The sequence below is a fragment of the Falco rusticolus genome, chromosome 7 (genome assembly GCF_015220075.1).
Source record: "Falco rusticolus isolate bFalRus1 chromosome 7, bFalRus1.pri, whole genome shotgun sequence".
NCBI lineage: Eukaryota > Metazoa > Chordata > Aves > Falconiformes > Falconidae > Falco > Falco rusticolus.
The window spans coordinates 14,801,864-14,820,199 of record NC_051193.1 but is presented as its reverse complement, the minus strand read 5'-3'; the positions used below and the strand labels follow the sequence as shown (position 1 = coordinate 14,820,199).

The following is an 18,336-nucleotide window of genomic DNA, read 5'->3' as shown; positions in this document are numbered from 1 at the left end:
TAATAGAGATACTGAAAGGAAATGAAACGAAGAGGGAAAAATACAACTTACTTTCTGTATTTTATGGATTTATTATTTTATTATTTGGTATATCCTTTTGGAATTTCTTGCTTTTGTGCTATAATTGTGATGCAATATAAAAGTTAATTTTTCTATTTAAATATAAGATATAAAATGATGACTAGAAGAGACAGTGATTTCCATAATCTACATGTGTCTTTAGCCTCAGAGTTTGTGCTGAGTGCTTATATATCAAGTGGAGTATTAAAAACCAGTAAAGTACTTAAAATGTTTTCACAGTGACATTATAAGTGTTAAAGATTCCATTAACTAGTTTGTCCAAGAACTTGTGCTTTGAGAATTATGCAGCACCTAATAGATGTGCAGGAAAAAGCTATTCAACTCAGAAATCTTCTATGTTCAGAAGCACCTTGTAAAACAGATAAAGGACTGAAATCTGTCTGTATTGAGTATTACTCAAAAATCGTTCTTCCTGCTCTGTGAGAGACTTCTGATATTGGATAGTGAATTTAAGCATGTGATACAACTGCAATGCTGACACTGATAAACTAATAAACTTCCAATGTACAACTTCTGAACCTTAACAGTCTCTTTCCATAGTTTCTGTACATAAAGAAAGAAATTTCAAATTCATGTATGTACACGGCATTGTGTAATTAAGAAGTGAGTTGCATACAAAAGACTATATATGGAAAGATCATAAATCAAATTCTCTGCTAAAATCAGCTACCGCGGTTAACTACACAGTGGAGTCTTTTCCCAGTTTGCTAAAATTGTGTTTCCATTTCCTATATAATTTACTTAATTTAAAGAAAAAATTGATGAATTGCAGCAATACTACATTTCTGAAATGAACAGAAGTATTAATGAGGCACAGCCTGCAGAAGAAACAGAAGCTTACAGTATGTTGTCTTCTTAAGAAACTTGTGTCGTACACCTTAAAACAGAGAGAGGAACTCACTGATGAATCACTTGCACACCAAATAAAAAAGTGCATGTGAGATGCCGCCTCAGAGACCTAAATCACATAAATGCTTTGCTGAAAAGGGGAAAATTCATGTTTTGTTTCTGCTTTGGGAATACATTAAGACACATCAGAACAGATGAGGCATGATCTAGAACTGGTAACAGAGAAAAAAGCACATGCAGTTTATGACAGGCCATTTAATTCTGAGATAGACATGTTCTGAGCAAAGAATCAAGAATACACAAGCACTCTTTCCACCAAACTTTCTGTTGGTCTTTTTTCTTTCTCTTTGACACTGCTATTACTACAACATTTTTCATAGCTGTTGGGGAGGGAGTTCATGTGGTTTTCCCTCTAAACTTTAAGGAGAAAGGCACAGACAGAGCATCTTTAGAAAAGTGTTATTCAAAGACCTACAATATTCTTTTAATTTCACATCACCTCGAGTCAGGGTGTCAAATATTATTTATGTGAGAGCTAGCCCTAATTTTGGGAGTACATAACTGCTTAAAATTGTAAAAAGCACATTATAATATACAAACAGAACTGAATATGCATAACAAGTTATTAATCTCAAATTGTCTGTCTTTAATTAAAATGAATTGCTTTTTATACACAATGGCATTTTAACAAAGATGAAAAACCATGTAAAGACCTGAATACAATAAATCTATTACATGTAGTGCCCTTGTAAATTGTAAGTAGAATATAACTTTGATAACATTTAATTTTGTCATTCAGATTTGTTATACAGGAGGCTTATAAAATATATTTGCATCCCCCATTTCTGTCCTATAACAAATTCTATATGGATAGTGAAAAGTTTCCACATAATTAAGTTAGTATGAATGTCACCATCTACCTCAGAAAAAAAACAGGCTAAAAAATAATTCAAAATTTCTAATAGTACTATTGCCTTGGACAAAACCTTTTGGCATTTCCTTTTTAAAAGTAGTAGTATTTCTTACTACTGTAACTTCAGCCAACATCAGCTTACTCAAGGAAATCTTAATTCCTATTGTTTTAAAAAGTAATTTTGAACCTTTCCTTTTTTTAATTCTGTATAAATAGAAAGCTCAAACACAGATTTACAAAAAACCTTCTGCTTAAGTTAATGGCCAGCACAGGCAAAAGAACAAATGGATATAAGCTGTCGCTGAAAAAATGCAGATTGCAAATTATTACAGACTCTCTAGCCATTAAAATAAATCAAACTCTGGAACAGCCTTCGGCGGAAACACTGGGGGCAAAGAAATAACAACTCCAATTTAGTATTGGCAAAGTTTATAAAAAGAGAATTATCTGATGCAATTCCCAGGCTAGCAGAGCACTGGACTTGATGACCCAGAGATCCCTTCCACTGCTATGTTCTTTGTTTGGCTAGATGCAGATGTTCATCTGTTTTTCAGCCTCACTGTGGTTTTTCTAAAGTGAAATTTAAATGAAAGTTAATACAATTTTTCTAAGTTTCGGTTAGAAATTACCCTTTGCAAGAAGAGTTGCTAGGCCTGTAGCAGCATGAAACTTGTCAAAGAATTCTAAAAGCTTTACTTAAAACTGGCTTAGCATTACAGAGAAGTACGAAGTATATGTTCAGAGATTAATGCCCAGCAGGACACACACCATGAGAAGAGGTAACAGATTCACTGGTAAATCTAGCCAGTAACATCAAGGAGGAAAGAAAAACAGAACAGTAGAGAAAGTAAAGGACATCAGGATATGAAAAAAGTATAGGGAAGAAAAAATATCATAGATGTGTAATGCCTTTTTCAAATAAACCTAATTAGTGAAAAAATATTATGATGTGTGGTGGCTGTGAAGAGTCAATACGAACTTGAAAGAGGAAAACAGGAACTGTTTTGTTCATCAAGAGGAAGGTCATCTTCCAGGTGACAATCTAACACAAGCCTCTGTCCCCCACCTTCACTTGTCTCCCCTCTGCCTAGCTATTGACATTTGCCTAGAGTTGGCTGCCTTTGAAAGACCCCGTTTAGGAGAACGAGTCACAATACAGATGCTGCCGTACACAGTTATGTAGGTGACTCAATACGGAAGAAAACAGCTCAAACTCAGAAATATAACTGTAACCTATTGCTTAAAACAACAATACTACTACTTCAGCTTGAAACCAACCTGGTGTTCCTTAATAACTTGCATCATCCTCTTGCCTTTGTTCAGTATGTTGGTTTTTTTAACATAAGAATATTTTTTATGTTGCAGGTAACTTAACTGTATCATAGTGTATTAAAAGCTATTGCAGATACAATTCAGCAAGAAGAAAATAATTTTATAGAAAACAATGCTACAAGTTTTCTGTTTTTGAATAGATAAGTTCTCAGTGCAGCTTTTAATGATTTTCGAGTACACACATCTTTGCAGCTCCGATCAGTCATAAAAGCACACCAGGGTCAAGCAAATACTTTATCTTATTTAAGACACTGTGGTCTGTTTTCTATCACTCACAAGTTCTAAGGTTTACACTCTTTCAAGGAGATGATACTGCTACACAAGTCTTCAAAATAAAGGCTTTACACAAATTCTGTGAATCTTGATGGCTATGTACATAATTCTTCCAAATGAAACCCTGAGCCTGGTAAATTCTAAGATATGCTGATTCTTTGAAATAGAAAAAATACTTATATTAACATCACAGCTTCAGTATATACTTAAAAATTACCACCATACAATTTTTAAGTGGCGGTGTGCAGACATTGATCACATAGAGATGACTGTTGAAGTCTAGCCCTTTCTTCACATGAATACATATTTTTTCTGTTTTCTAAGAACGATTGCTGCAGATTTTCCATAAACTCAGAAGTATTACAGAATATTTATTCAACTAAACCTTTTAAGTTGACTGGAGAAAACCCAACCATTTTACAACCCTTACTCTGTGCCTTTGCAGGTATTTTAGAAATCCGAACAGTGGCAGTTGGAATAGTGGCAATCAAAGGAGTGGAAAGTGAATATTTTCTGGCAATGAACAAGTCAGGAAGGCTCTATGGAAAGGTATGGATGCAAACTTCTCTTGTGTGTATCATGTACAATCTTAAAGATATGTGTTTTTAGATGGAGCATCTGTATAGTTTTTATAAAATAGATTCCTAACAAACTAAAATGTATCCTGTACTTATTCCATACATGCCATACTAGACTTTCGTGTCCATTTAATAAATTCAGTGATTAGAACTTATGTACTTTCTAAAAATGTGGAATACTAAGGGGGAATAGACAAAGCTCAAATATTCAATACTCACATTTCAGAAGTCTGGTTTATTTATTTCAGAGATTAATAATATGGGGGGTTTATAATGCATATTCTTCTCTCATCTTCCCTCATCTAAGTATTTGAAAAAACACTTGTACTTAATTTAGTCTATTTTATTATTTACTCTCAACAGAAAGTATGCAATGAGGACTGCAACTTCATAGAACTGATTGAAGAAAACCATTATAATACATATGCTTCTGCAAAATGGACACACAAAGGAAAGGAGATGTTTGTTACATTAAACCACAAAGGGGTCCCCATGAAAGGTAAAAAAACAAAGAAAGAACATAGAGCATCCCACTTTCTTCCTCTGGCAATATCCTAATCATGAATGATCTATAAAGAACTAGTTCCAGCAGGAAGATTATTTTTAAGACGACTGTTTGACAAGATATCAAGAGAGGCTGGAATACTACTGAGAAACTGAACAAGCTGGACTTGCGCATTTATGTTTATTTTTAAGAGACTACATGAAAAAATTTGAAAATATACACAAAACCAGATTTACTAACTAAAAGTTGTAAAAAATTCTAAAGAGTTGTACAATCATTATCTTAGTCATTGTAACTGGGTAGTTTCTTAAATTAATTTACCCTGAAGAATAAGTCATTACTTGATTATCTGATAATATTTTATTTAAAAAATCCTATCTGCTTCTTAAATATGGCTGCTATAATAATAATAAGCAGATGATAATGTTGTGTAAAATATGTCAGACTTTAAGGCTGCTGGAATGAGTTGTCAGATTATCAAGTCATTAGTAAATGTGGAGGCTGAGCAGTATTTTAAATACTTCCCCCAAGAAACTGATATCCTATACGTAAACTATATGATCAGAAAAAAAGTATAATCTTGTAAATGTTTATTGTTGTATTCAGATAAAAGAGTTAGTTTGGAAAAATTAAGTTTACTCTAACACAAAATGTTCCTATCTATTAATGAAACAAATACCAAATGCTGCTCTAAAAGATGTTTCAAATAGTGTATGTAAAATAAGAATAGGAATAAATAATGTACTTCATCTCACTTTTCACAAATTAACATTTTATATAACGATGAAGCAAAATCCAGACATACTAAGGGTTTTTATGTAACATATCCTATCTTTTGTATAATTCCTGTTAGGGCATACAGCTTTCAATATTGTTTCTCCATCCTTATACATGCTTTTTCTGTTCTTACAGCATTAAACTTTATTTTAAGTTGTATTTGAACTTTATTGTTCTAAGTTATTTAAATGTTATTTATAAAAAAAAATACTTATTAAGCTGCATCTGTTTCATATGCTTTTAATTCTAAAGGAATAACAAAATGGTCTGGCTGAGATGCATGAATTTTTTTCTGTGACCAGACACAAAGACTAGTACACAACCCTTTTGCCAACATACATTGGATGGCAGACAAAAATGACAGCCTGCAGCAAATCCCACAATGGACATCTCAAAAGAAACAATGCAAAAATGTAAAAAATCTTTGCCACATACTCTTGCTAATTACATTACCAGCATGCACAGAGTTACACCAGGTAAAAGAAGGTAACGGTTCTAGCAGGTACTGGAACTAATCCTTAGATGGTAGAACCTATACTCACAGATACAGAAATATGTAAAAGCCTATATGACTAGTTTGAAACTTCAGCTAAAATCAATGTGACCTGATGAAGAAAAGACATATTAATTTTCTATCTATCAAAGTGTTCAACTAAGCCCTGCACGACTAATGCATGATATCATTTCATTCTGTTCAGTTTGCCTACAAGTTTTCTCAGTACTGGGATAATTGTGCTTAAACAAAGAGCCCCCGAGAATTAGCTACCACAGCTGCTAGATGGCTGAGATGGAGATAAGTTAATTACTAATGGTCTTAAATGCTCTACTTTTCATTACAAATGTCTAGAGTCAACCATTTCCTCCTACATGACACCTTCTTTTTAACAGTACTCACAGAAAATGGCCACAAGTCTCTTTAATAAGTATTCCTTTTTTAAAAAAATACGTGTTTAACAAATACAATTTGGAAATCCTTTATTTTGACTTGCTATTATCAAACATCAAAGTGTAGATATAAATGGGTCTATGCAGAAAAAATTGTAAATACAGGTATACCAGTAACCCTTCACTGAGCTTTTGCTACCTTATCTATTACTCCTTCACTGAACACAATAGACTGTACTATCAAAGAAACGTTTTTGCTGATAACTGTCTGCATGACTTTCTGTGAATATACAGACACTGAAACAAAGTTCACACTCATGATCAACATTAACATACTCGCAAAGGTTTCTAGGTCTAAACTAGGTTAGTCGAAGATTTGAAATAAAAATTAAAAGAACAAAATCCCATTAAGACTGTTTGGGCTTAAAACCTTTACTGAAGTTTGAATTAAATTGTGAATATGCACATTAATATATGAATATATATGCAAAAAAAGCTTAAAATTAAATCCAGATACAGACAACCTCTTCTAAAGATCTTTTGATTATGTAATTTAAGAATATAGGAATACAATCAAACAATTCCTGAACCCAAATGGCAATTAGCCCTTACTGCTATGTGCTTTTATCTAACTGATCACTATATTACCACCATTATCAGGTAAGCCACAGCTACTTTATGTTTTACAGCTGTCATATCTGAAATGCATCCTGTGATGAGTGAATGGTTCACAAAAAGACACCTGAGTGCAAATGATAGAATCCTTCAGTGGCACAGCCACATGTTGCAATACCTTCCTTATGTTGACTTAGTGGAGGAGCTGTATTTGAGATAAATCAGTATTTTGCCTTTCTTTTATGCTTTCTCTGTCATTTCTTCTGGAATTTTAATAGTCAGACTTAAAGGTCTATTCCAGTACATAATGGGAAAGGTGAACAGAAAAGCAAGATCAGATCAACCCAGCTGAGCAATTTTCAACTTAGAAAATCTCTTCTGAAATAAAATGTATTTCTTTTCAGGTGTCTCTAAAAAAATCAGTTTAGTGCTAAAATGGAGAATAATAATAAAAAAATTTACAGTGATGAACTACAGTAGCAAACTATTAACCGATAAGGATATAAAAAAAGAATCTATTAGATTTCAACAGGTATTACTCAAATAGATGTCAGAAATCCTCACAAAAGCCTTTGACATCAATTACACCACAATCTGATCTTAATAACAATCATGCAATATATCATGTGGGAGGAAAATATGTTCATATGAAAAGAAAGAGATATACCTCTCTGGATATGGCTCATTACTAACCTTTATAATGCTGAAGGCTGAAGAAAACCCAAAGTGGGCTATAAAAGCCACTCTCAATTGTAATTTCTTTGGTTTTCCTTCAGATGCATTGGCTTCCATCTAGCTTTTTTCTTTGTTTACCACAGATACTACAAAGTGTAAATAGACTGTGGTTTAGAACTGAAATATAAGTTCCTGGGTTTAAATAGCCATTCTGTTTAGCCACCTTCAATAACCATGCACATTTCCCAGAAACTGCTCCATTACGCAGGCTCTTTAAATTTAATTAACAAGGTTCTACTTACTTACTTACTTTTCCTTTGTATTAGTGCTGATAAATACTCTGTGACACAGAAATGAGTTATCTCATCTGGGGAATCTTATAAAAGACTGCAGAATCTCCGTTCTCAGCCGTTTTCAAGACCTGACTGGACAAAGCCCTATGCAAATTAGTCTAAAATCTGTGTAGGCCCTACTTTGAGCAGAGGATTGGACAAGAGACCTGCAGCACTCTTCCAACCCAAATGAGTCTACAATTCCATACAAAAGTTATTTTTCTCCAAACAGCCATTTAGAGTGCAGTTCAACCTCTTGAAACAATTACACAAAACACATTCTCCAGGTTAGGGGGATAATTACACATTTGCCTCACAGTTTATCTATAACTTGTATGTCACTAAAGGTATGCAAAATGGTGTAAATACATGCCATAACACAATAAAAACTGACAACTGGACAATTTCCATGACCTTTAAAAGACATTATATGGTACAGTATGGTCTCACTTTTAGTTCTGTTTCAAGTACTTTGAAACACTACTGTGTATAGCATCTGTAATAATCAGATTACTAAATGATTAATCAAGTAATTATTAAAATACACTTGTCTGTGTTTTAAATTACTTTTTGAGGAAAAGATGTAAATTCTTTTTGAATGAGCTGAAGCAAAATGTAAGTTAATGTTAAATCAATAAAGTAATAAGAGAACAACAGTATTTCACTGTACTCAACGATCAGTATCCGAGTAGTCTAAATATTTCATAAGCCTGTGCAATCTAACTCAATACTAACTTTTAAAAAACCATAATAATTTCATCATATTTAACCCATATATAAAATGCAAGTGACAGGTTAGATGATTTTCCCCACATTAGGGAACCAGCTGTCATCAGTGTTGAGATCCATACATAGAACTAATACACTTTTTTTAGACTAACATTTAATAACAACAAAAAGTAACTTCAACTGTTTACATCACTGGATGATTTTTAAAGGTAACAGTTACTTAAATCACATGTTTGCTTAAAATGGGAGAAGTTAAATTTATTGGCAGGAAAAAAAGCTAACTACTCTGTGCTGTTAGTAGAATAATTTTGAAGACTAGGACTGTCCTTAAAGCAGAAACTGATGGGAACATATTCAAGGTTTTCAACGTGACATTTATATTAACTTTAATGATATTAATACAGCAAAATTTCTAAAAAAGTTTTCTAACACCATACATTTAAAGTCAGTCTTACACAAATACAATTGCAAAATTTTATAAAAATTTGCAAAAAAAAATTCATATACTATTAAAATTACCAAGTGCTAAAACTTGAGCTCTGCAGATACTGTCACAATACCTGGCTGAGGAAAGCTAGCTTGTAAATCTTGAGCATTCCAGACACTGTAATTCCATAACTGCTTGCATTCCAGACGTAAAAAAAAATTTTCTTCAATTCTGTTTGGAAAGCTGGTCCTAGCTTACTAGGATTGGTTGTTTCATTAAGAAAGCTCTTTTATTTAGAGGCCTGACACTTGAAAAGGTTGACTCTTAACACAGAGGGGGAAAAAAAGAACTCAAATCAGAGGAAATTACTTCCTCATGAGAATAAATTCTATTTCTTCAGTGCTAACCAGAAGGGCAGAGGAATTAGAATGAAGATGGATAAACTTGCCACACAAATGTTACAGTGTTTTCAGACTGAAGTCCAATACCAAACAGGAAACCTTACTTTTAAGATCATACATAAAATAGTGTTTTAGCAAAGACAGTTGATGACCTGAACACTGACAATTCTTCAATGAAGTACAGATCTTAAAGGATACCAGGTACCTAAAAGGTGGATATTGGTACCTAGTGAGAACTTGAAGGTGTCAGGTTAAGTAGGCTGCCAAAGTTCAAGAGATTTTAATAGGAAGCAGATGTCTAGTGTGCTTCCTACATGAGGAAAGTAGGTATCTGCCTTACTTAGTACCCAGACGGCTTTGAGAAACTCATTAACAAGTTCACTTTACATATATCAACAGCTTCCCCATGTTTGAGGAGTTACGCTGGTCAGTTTTAAGCTCAGTCCTCTGCAGACTAAGCTCTTTCTGGAGCTAATACAGTCTGTGAAATTAGGAAACATTTGTGTCATCTGGATGTTCAGAATTTATTAAGACTAAAATACAAACCAGTCTTTTTCTAGCTTTGCAAGGCAGACACTGAAAACGGCTCATTCTACAGACCAGTCTTCATTGGTTTGCACCTGTTTTCTGACCATGTGCCAACAACAGATTGACATACCTATGGTGTGACGTTAACTGAACAACTCATGCAAATCCTTATGTAATGTCTTATTTATATATTTCTGGGTTTATACAGCAGCAAAGGCACTACTTCTAGCCTATATCCCCCTCCCTGAAGGGAAGAACCCCAGCCAAAGATGTTACATTGTCCCACCTTAATTTAAAAGAAACTGTATCTCACTTTATTCACAGCATCACAGAACGGTTGAGGTTGGAAGGGATCTATGGAGGTCATCTGGTCCAAGCCTCCCGCTCAAGCAGGGCTGTCTGGAGCCAGTTGCCCAAGACCATGTCCAAACTTAATATCTCTGAGGAGAGAGACTCCACAACCTCTCTGCACAACCTGTGCCAGTGCTCAGTAACCCTCACAGTAAAAAAGTGTTTCCTGATGTTCAGATGGAACCTGTCTTTCAGCTGGTGCCCATTGCCTCTTGTCCAGTCACTGGGCACCACTGGAAAGAGCCTGGCTCAGTCTTCTTTGCACCCTCCCTTCAGGTATTTATATACATCAGTCAATTCCTCTCTGACTCTTCTCTTCTCCTGGCTAAACAGCCCCAGCTCCCTCAGGCTTTCCTCATGGGAAAGATGGACCAATCCCTTAATTATCATCGTGGCCCTTCAATATACTGTCTCCGGTATGTCCATATCTCTCTTGAACTATGGAGCCCAGAACTGAACCCAGTACTCCAGCTGTGGCATCACCAGTGCTGAGTAGAGGGGAAGAATCACCCCCCTATTCTTCCAACTACTTTAGCAATATCTTTATTACCACTATAGATGTTCTTATAATAATGATGTTAGGTAGTATAATTTTAATCAGAATTCAGGACTGATCCCCTTTACAATTACAACTGGCTGTCTAAGCATAAACACAATTTACTGTTACCTTGGACAGCACCAGTTTTGATGGACAAGAATCAAGACATCAGCTACTGCCAGTTGAGTTTTTATGGCTCACCTACTGGCCTTTGAAACCTGGTTCTGCTACAGATTTCTTACATAACTTCAAGCAAGCCACTTTCAATGTCCTATTCGATAAGTAAGAGAAAGAAGTTTGAGTCTGATACATGCTGTAAAATATTAAACATATACTCACACTAGCTCTAAATTACCAGACTAATCACAACAGGGCACAGGTCAGCAGAGGAGACATAGCATTTCTACCCACACTCATGGTGACTTCCATTGCTACCCAGGACACCACATTGTCCTAGTTAGATTGTTATCTCTGTTCAAGCTACCTAACAAGTTTAGTCTGTTTATGTCTATATGAGTTACTATGATACTATTGCACAATACAGGAGCACTGGAAGAGATGTTTAGAGGAAAGAGAACATTTGGAAACCATGTACACTCAATTCTTGTGTAAGACAGGACATGTCAATATGACAGCTAACTTGCCTATACATCCTATTCCTATTGATTTCACTGAAAACTACGCACCAAGGTATATCTGGACAAACAACTAACTTCTCAGTGGTCATGAAAGAGAACAAGTGATTACTGAACAGAAGTGTGAGCATCCTGCAAGCCTAAAGCAATGAGGTAGATCATAGAATAAGGTACTAACAGGAAGAACTAAAATAGCAAGGCTTCTCCTTTTTATTCTATTGTCATAGGAAAAAACAATTCATTATCTCTTGGAAAGAAACATCAAGATAACAATAGCTTCAGTGACTGCAGAAACCACTCATTAAAACAGACTCCCTTAGGTCAGAAGTGTTGTTATAATCAACAGCTGACATGATTTACTGAACCTGCTTCACAAATAATCACTTTCTACTCGGTTTCATGCTCTTGTTTTCATATACTAGTAATGTACTACAATGACCAAGATCCAAAAGGAAATATGATTATACCAGAACAAAACCATTGGAATTTATAAAAATTATGCAAAGTTTCCACTGGTTTTAGGTTTTGTAAAAGCATATTATTTTTTAAACCCAAATGTTCCTCCGTTCAAAAACATACATTTCCGTTTCTAAAAACTGTACTGCAAACTGAGCAACACGCAAAAAATGGACTCTGTAAACAAGAATTTCCTTTCAAGACTGTAACTTGATGAGAGTAACACTGACTTTCAACTTTAAAGAAACCACATTTCATTTTTGTAATTCTACTTGAAATACTGAAGTAAGACAGGATAATTATTCAGGAAAGCTAACAGGCAATACCTAAGGACAGTAAGACAGTTCACTTTATATAAGCCACAGATGTGCATAGCCAACCCATACAAATATTATGCAAAGCTGTATTCATTTGCAGAGACCAAATCTTTCAGCTAGGCCTCAACAGCAACTCGCCTCTTTGCTTAGATAGCCTGTTCCACTGGGAAAAACCCACGCAGTTCTCTCACATCTACATTACAAGAGAAAGCTTTGTGGGAATCATGGCACATGCCAGAACACTTCCCTTCCTCTGACATGTCTGCAATACTTCACTAATTCAGGATTTCCTGAGTACAGCATGTTCCAAACCTTCCTCCTTAACGTTAACAGATACAAGGGACAACCTTTTCCTAAGCATTTAACGTAACTGTAGAGAAAACATGTCAGTGATATCACTGAAAATAGTAGGGGCTGGGGAGCGTGAAGACTGTTATTAACAGAGAGGGGTGAGCACCCTTGAAAATTTGCAGAGATATCTTTTCCCATTCAGGTAGATTCCATTACTAACAAACTTCTAAAATCATTCTTCAGCCTACTTTAAGACTGGCAACAAATATCCCTATTTTACATACACTAGAAAATGGAAAATCAAAGAATCACAGACTTCACTGCCTTATATGCCACCCATGATGCACATTTCTGAGTTTTCTCCCAGATATCTTCCTCTCAATTATTTTGCAACAAAAATAAGGTTTTCCTACCTTGGTGACTGGGGAATGATCTCAATTCAGAAAAAGCATATGAGCCCATGGTAAAAAGGATGGGGGAAAAAAGGCAAACATGGGAAAAGTTGTTGGTTATGGCTGGGGCAGAAGGAAGATAAAAAGCAGTAAGAGAAGATTGGTACCTACAGCTGTAGTTAGAATGAGAAGAATTGACAAATCAATCCCACCAGATTCTACTAGATGGAGTATCAGCAGCCTCTTTAAATACCTTGTAATATGATTTAATCAAATGGAAGTATCAGTATATTGAGAGGATATACATTTAGCATTGATAAAAATCCACAATTCATTTTGAATGGCTATAACATTTTGACTTTTTGATTTTGTGCAAAACAAACGGAAAATATTAATAATAATTTATTGACAATTAGATTTTGCAATGTACTATAAGTTTCATTCCAAAATGCATAAAGTAATGTGCATTATGTGTTTAAAAATATTTACAAGACTTACTTGCTGCTGTAGAACTGGCAGATGCACTAGTTTGTTTGTCAGCAGTAGCATCTTTACTATACTGCGACAGCCTTAAAATTTTCAAAAGTCCATTCCTTCCATGCACTTTTCCTTGAGTTTAGACCTGAAAATAATAATAAAAAAAATTTACAAAAATGTTTATGTTAATTTTGAAGATCATCCTATGAATATTCTCAGATAAGATTAAAATTAGTTTATTTCCGGTCTCCAATGTGCAAATTTTTATGCCTTGGTCAACTTTAGGCTTGGGATCCAGGCCTGCTAGCTGAAATAATTACATTCATATACTTAAAGACAACCAAGACAGTTTTTGCTATCTCCCTTCTGCTTCTGCTTGGTTTTGCACATGGGTGAATATCCTTACTTTGTGGTTGTTCCAATTCTGGTAATTTAATACATTTGCATATGTTTTGTTGAGGTTGTGAATTATTCTGGCAGCAATACATAATTTACTTTATTCAGTGGTTTTCAATATTCATTCCAGTAGAATTTTGCACAGCTCCCACACCGTAAGTTTCATGCCGATACAGAATTTATGCCGTAGCAGTGGTCTCCTAGTTTCCTGGGATTTTTTTTTTCTGGTTTGACTAAATTTCAGTTAATTCTATCCATGATCTATTTATAGTGGTTACACAGTACAGAGTATACTGTGGGTTTACTGAGCTTTTCCAAGTTAAAGGCCCGTTTGGAGTTTGGTGCATATGTAACTTTGAAATATGTAAACCTTCTCTAAATTAAATTTTTCAGAGTGATCTTTTTCTACGTACAATTTTCTCTGTCTGTAACTAGAAAGAAAATGCTGCCTAACAGTGACCAACATAGAGAAAGGTTTTGAGAAAATATTTCCGTATTTTACATCTCCTTCAAAAAAATATTTCTATTGCATTTGTCAATTGGCTTCAACATACAAGATAATGAAATCCACATTGTCATGAAATCTTAAATGAGCACTGAGGATAGAAATCCACTCTAAATCTAAGTATTGGAATGGATATTAAATGACATATACAATCTAAAAATCATAAACTTTTACTGTTAAAACATGCAGATATTTAATGGTAATATAATAGTTCTTCCAGTAGAAAATTCTAGGACAGGTAGTCTGAATCCTGTAAGAATATTTGTACAAAATGACCATTTTTTATAGAGAGATACCTTCAAGGCCACCTACAAATAGGTACTGGGGAACACCTCCTAGTCTGTTTTAAACAAAAAAAAGTCCTCACTATGTTCAGCAGCTTTTCCAGGAATTAGTAGTTTTGCCTAGGGCTTGAATTTTAAGGCTTCCTTCCTGATTGCATTTCTGTGCTTACCATAGATTCTTCCAGAATACTTCTCCTCCACAGTAGCACAAAGAAAGTGAAATGAAATCTGCATTCATTAGTTCAATTATAAGTTATGTCTCTGGGTATGACTATATCCTTTCTGGCTAATTCTGCAACAGTTAAGTACTTTTACAGCTAAAAAAGCTACTATAGAACAGCGTCACTGCAATAAGGCAATGACTGGACTGGATTAGAACCTATACAGAACTTTAAAAATACAATACTTTCTTTTCAGCATCATCCTGATACCAGCTTTAAAGACATTACCAGTTCCCATCCACTCAAACTCTGAGGTCTATAAGCTTTTAAACACCAAGTGACATTAGAACTCTAATTTAATGGGGAAAAATATTTTTAAAAATTCAACTGAAAAATGTCAATCTAGCTTCATCCTCAGTCATCTTGCACAGGAAGAGTTCCAAACCTGGACCTAGCATGTATCATGACAGAAAGATAGAAACACAAGCAGGTTGTCAGAAATGTCTCATATTTGCAGTAAGACTTTATCATTATTGAATATTGGGAGGTCCAGTCCAGCTAATCTTGCTACACATATAAATAATTAGAAAGCAGTATGCTTCCACTGTATCAGCTATGGGATACAAAACAGGTTTGTCAGGACAGATTTATAATGCATAGTTTAACAATTAAAGCAGGTTACATACTTCAGCTTTTGCCAAAACCACTCTGAGATGTCTGATTCAGTTTTATTTTTCCTTAAAGAGATACAATTCCATGGACAGTCAGCTCAGATTCTTTGTCTCCTTTCCAGGCTAGTGTTTTAAACAATTTATCCATATTTATATGCCAACAATCAGAATTAAGGTATCATTATTATTATTACTGAGCAGAGAAAGCCAGCTTTGACAATAGTATTCCTATTTTCTATGTATGTATATAATTCCTAGGATAAAAAGCAATGGATTCTCACTGAAATGCAGACCTGGTAGTCTGGACAAAATATGCCTCAGGAAGAAGGAAAAAAACTACCAGTACCTGATAACCACTGAAAAATTCCACTACCAATCCATTCTTAAAATCATCATCATCACAACGTTTAATACATTCAGAAAATGCTTCATAGAAAGCAACATAAATTACTTGTGACAAACAATCAGGATCTAAGTGCCAAAATAAGAATAACACTGTATCTAAAAAGGCTACAAAGAGAGATTTCATATTACAATTTTTTTAGTTAATGTAAAAATATTCAAGTTAACTGTAGCAATTACAAAGCCATTCTGCTAAAAAAAAATAATATAGTACAACCTTTTATTATTTGTGTGAAACTCCGGCAACTGTATCAACAATAGGGAATTCACTTCTAAAAATTTGCTTGATCAATGTTTAAGTCAAAGTTCCCAGATAAGCCTGAACTGAAGGATACTGATTTCAACAAATTACATACTTTGAACAAGTCACTTAGCATTAGAATTAGGATGCAGAACAGTGTTATTGGTTAATAATCATTGTATTTAATGAAAACCAAGACATTAATAAACCTCACATCTGTTAATATTATCATTAAATTTCAATACTCACACATTATATGACCCAAGAAAATTGACTTCTGACCGCCCATGACAATTTCTAGCTTTTCCTCACCATTTCTGATTGTTCTGTCTGTGGCACTTAGATGCATGTACTTCCAGCTCTCTTTTGGAGCCAAATGCTGCCAATCTGGATACGTGTAAATTGGTTTCTATGACATGTTAGTACTTTTATGAGCTGAAATACAGTATCTACCCATATATCACTGAAAATACTAATTGTACTGTTACCTGGAAAAGAAGCATTTGTAGCATCCCTGGAAACAAGAAGAAAAAGTCCCACGAAATCTGCAATTCTGTCAAACAAGCGGTCTTGACCTTCTTGGTTAGGATTCAAAGGGGAAAAAAAGTCAGGAAAAAGTTATCAGCATAAATTCAGATATAGTTGTGTGCTAATATGCTGATGCATGACATCACTAATGCTCATGTTTATCTGTCCTATGATGTGAGGCATTGACAAGACAAAGGAATACCACTGAAACACGTATTCTTAAATTAGTTCCAACTCTTACTCCAATATGTTGTTCTTCTAAATGTATTAACAGATTATTTTTTTTAGTATATTGCAGTAGTTCCTGATTCAGAAGAGCACTTAAGAACACACATTATTTAAAGCATATGTTAAGTCTATCAGCCAACAATTAAGATGAAATCTAAGTGCTGTACTGAATCAAAGCCAGTGTACATAATCAGTCTCCTGCCACATGAATATTTTCCTTCTCTTCTTAATAAAGAACATAGTGATCACCTGCGGTAACAAAATCCATACACTTTTGATTTATGTTCTTAACCTAAATATTCCAGAGTCATACCTTTTATAAATCCTAGCACCATTACACAAAGTAAGCAAAGTAAAATAAACAGTCAACTTAATCCAAAGGTATAAACCTGCTAACTAAATTAGTTCTTCATATGTTCAACTACTGCTCTTTAAGTTACGTGAAAAGTTAGTCTTGGGCCCACACTTGAAGAATTTGAGCTTAATCAGTAAAACACTTGCATTTTTGTACTTGCAGAATGTGCAGCTTATTTGTTTAAAATTATACATTAGATGTTGGGAGAAACCACCATAAAAAAGAATCCTGAAACACTGCAATAGATGATTTAGAGAGAAACAAACTTCTCCAAACTTTGAGAACGTTTTTCTGTCAAAACAACAATAAAATATTAATTAGACTGAATGCAGGGATTTAAAACTAGACAACGGCAAATAGGACAAGGATTTTAATTTGGAACACAATCCACAGGCAAATAGGAAATCCCTTCAGTTTGTGGAAATACTGAAGGGAAAAAAACTTGCAGGGGAAATGCTTAGTTTTACTGAGAAAAAAGCAGCTTCTTTGGGTACATAAATATTATGTTGTCAAAATACAGGGCCTGATCTGTATTAGCTGGATACTTGCAACTCTCATCTTTTTACTGTTTTTCTAAATTTTCAGTAAACCTAAGGCAAAACGTCTAAATATCTAAAGTTTAAAACACAAAAATTAAGGTATACAAAATCAGTAAGACAGCAAGTCACTTGTTGCATTAAATTTATTACATAACTAAAAATATGTACGAGCAGAAATACTGTAACCACTACAACAAAGCAGATGAAGACTCTGGGTTAACTTATTTCCTTTTAAATTAGGAGGCAAGCATGGATTCTGAACTGTGCCAGAACTGCCTGCAGAAGTACCAATAGGATTTCCATATTCCTTGCGTCTTGCTTATCTGGGTACAGTTGCACATATTTAAGCACAAATAAACAAAATCTTAAAAGCAGTCCTCCAAGCCTGTTTGTTTTAAACAGAGACGTGGCATTTCAGAAAGCTACATCAGGTTCTGGCGACGTATTACAAACACCTCTAATGGGAATAGCTGTACATTGTAAGATCACCTAAGACTTTTAATCTAGTGCAAGCAGTAAGGTCTACAGGCAGTCTTTGAGTGCCAAGCCATTAGGTTTTATGCAGAAAAAGTTGTGACATTTTATGTTTTGTAGGAATAGTGATTACTTCTGTATAACAATGTTTCACTGTCAACTTCAACAAGCATGCTTCTGTTGCTATTTAAACAC

General features: G+C 34.5%; 1 protein-coding gene and 1 long non-coding RNA gene across 3 annotated transcripts in view; one reads left to right on the top strand and one right to left on the bottom strand.

Moving 5' to 3' along the window:
* Positions 1-5,467, top strand: part of FGF7 (fibroblast growth factor 7) — a 29,951-nt gene extending 24,484 nt beyond the window's left edge. For both annotated transcript variants that reach the window (XM_037394897.1, XM_037394896.1), the window contains exons 3-4: positions 3,894-3,997; positions 4,390-5,467. In XM_037394897.1, coding sequence (XP_037250794.1) covers positions 3,894-3,997; positions 4,390-4,584 — 299 coding nt within the window. In that variant the 3' untranslated portion in view covers positions 4,585-5,467. The remainder of the gene's footprint in view (positions 1-3,893; positions 3,998-4,389) is intronic.
* The window catches only part of LOC119151223, a 102,652-nt gene that overhangs the window by 77,887 nt on the left and 6,429 nt on the right, over positions 1-18,336 (bottom strand). Inside the window, exons 5-6 of the long non-coding RNA XR_005105343.1 lie at positions 16,506-16,595; positions 13,379-13,502 (exon numbers count right to left, since the gene is read on the bottom strand). This is a non-coding gene — a long non-coding RNA (uncharacterized LOC119151223). The remainder of the gene's footprint in view (positions 1-13,378; positions 13,503-16,505; positions 16,596-18,336) is intronic.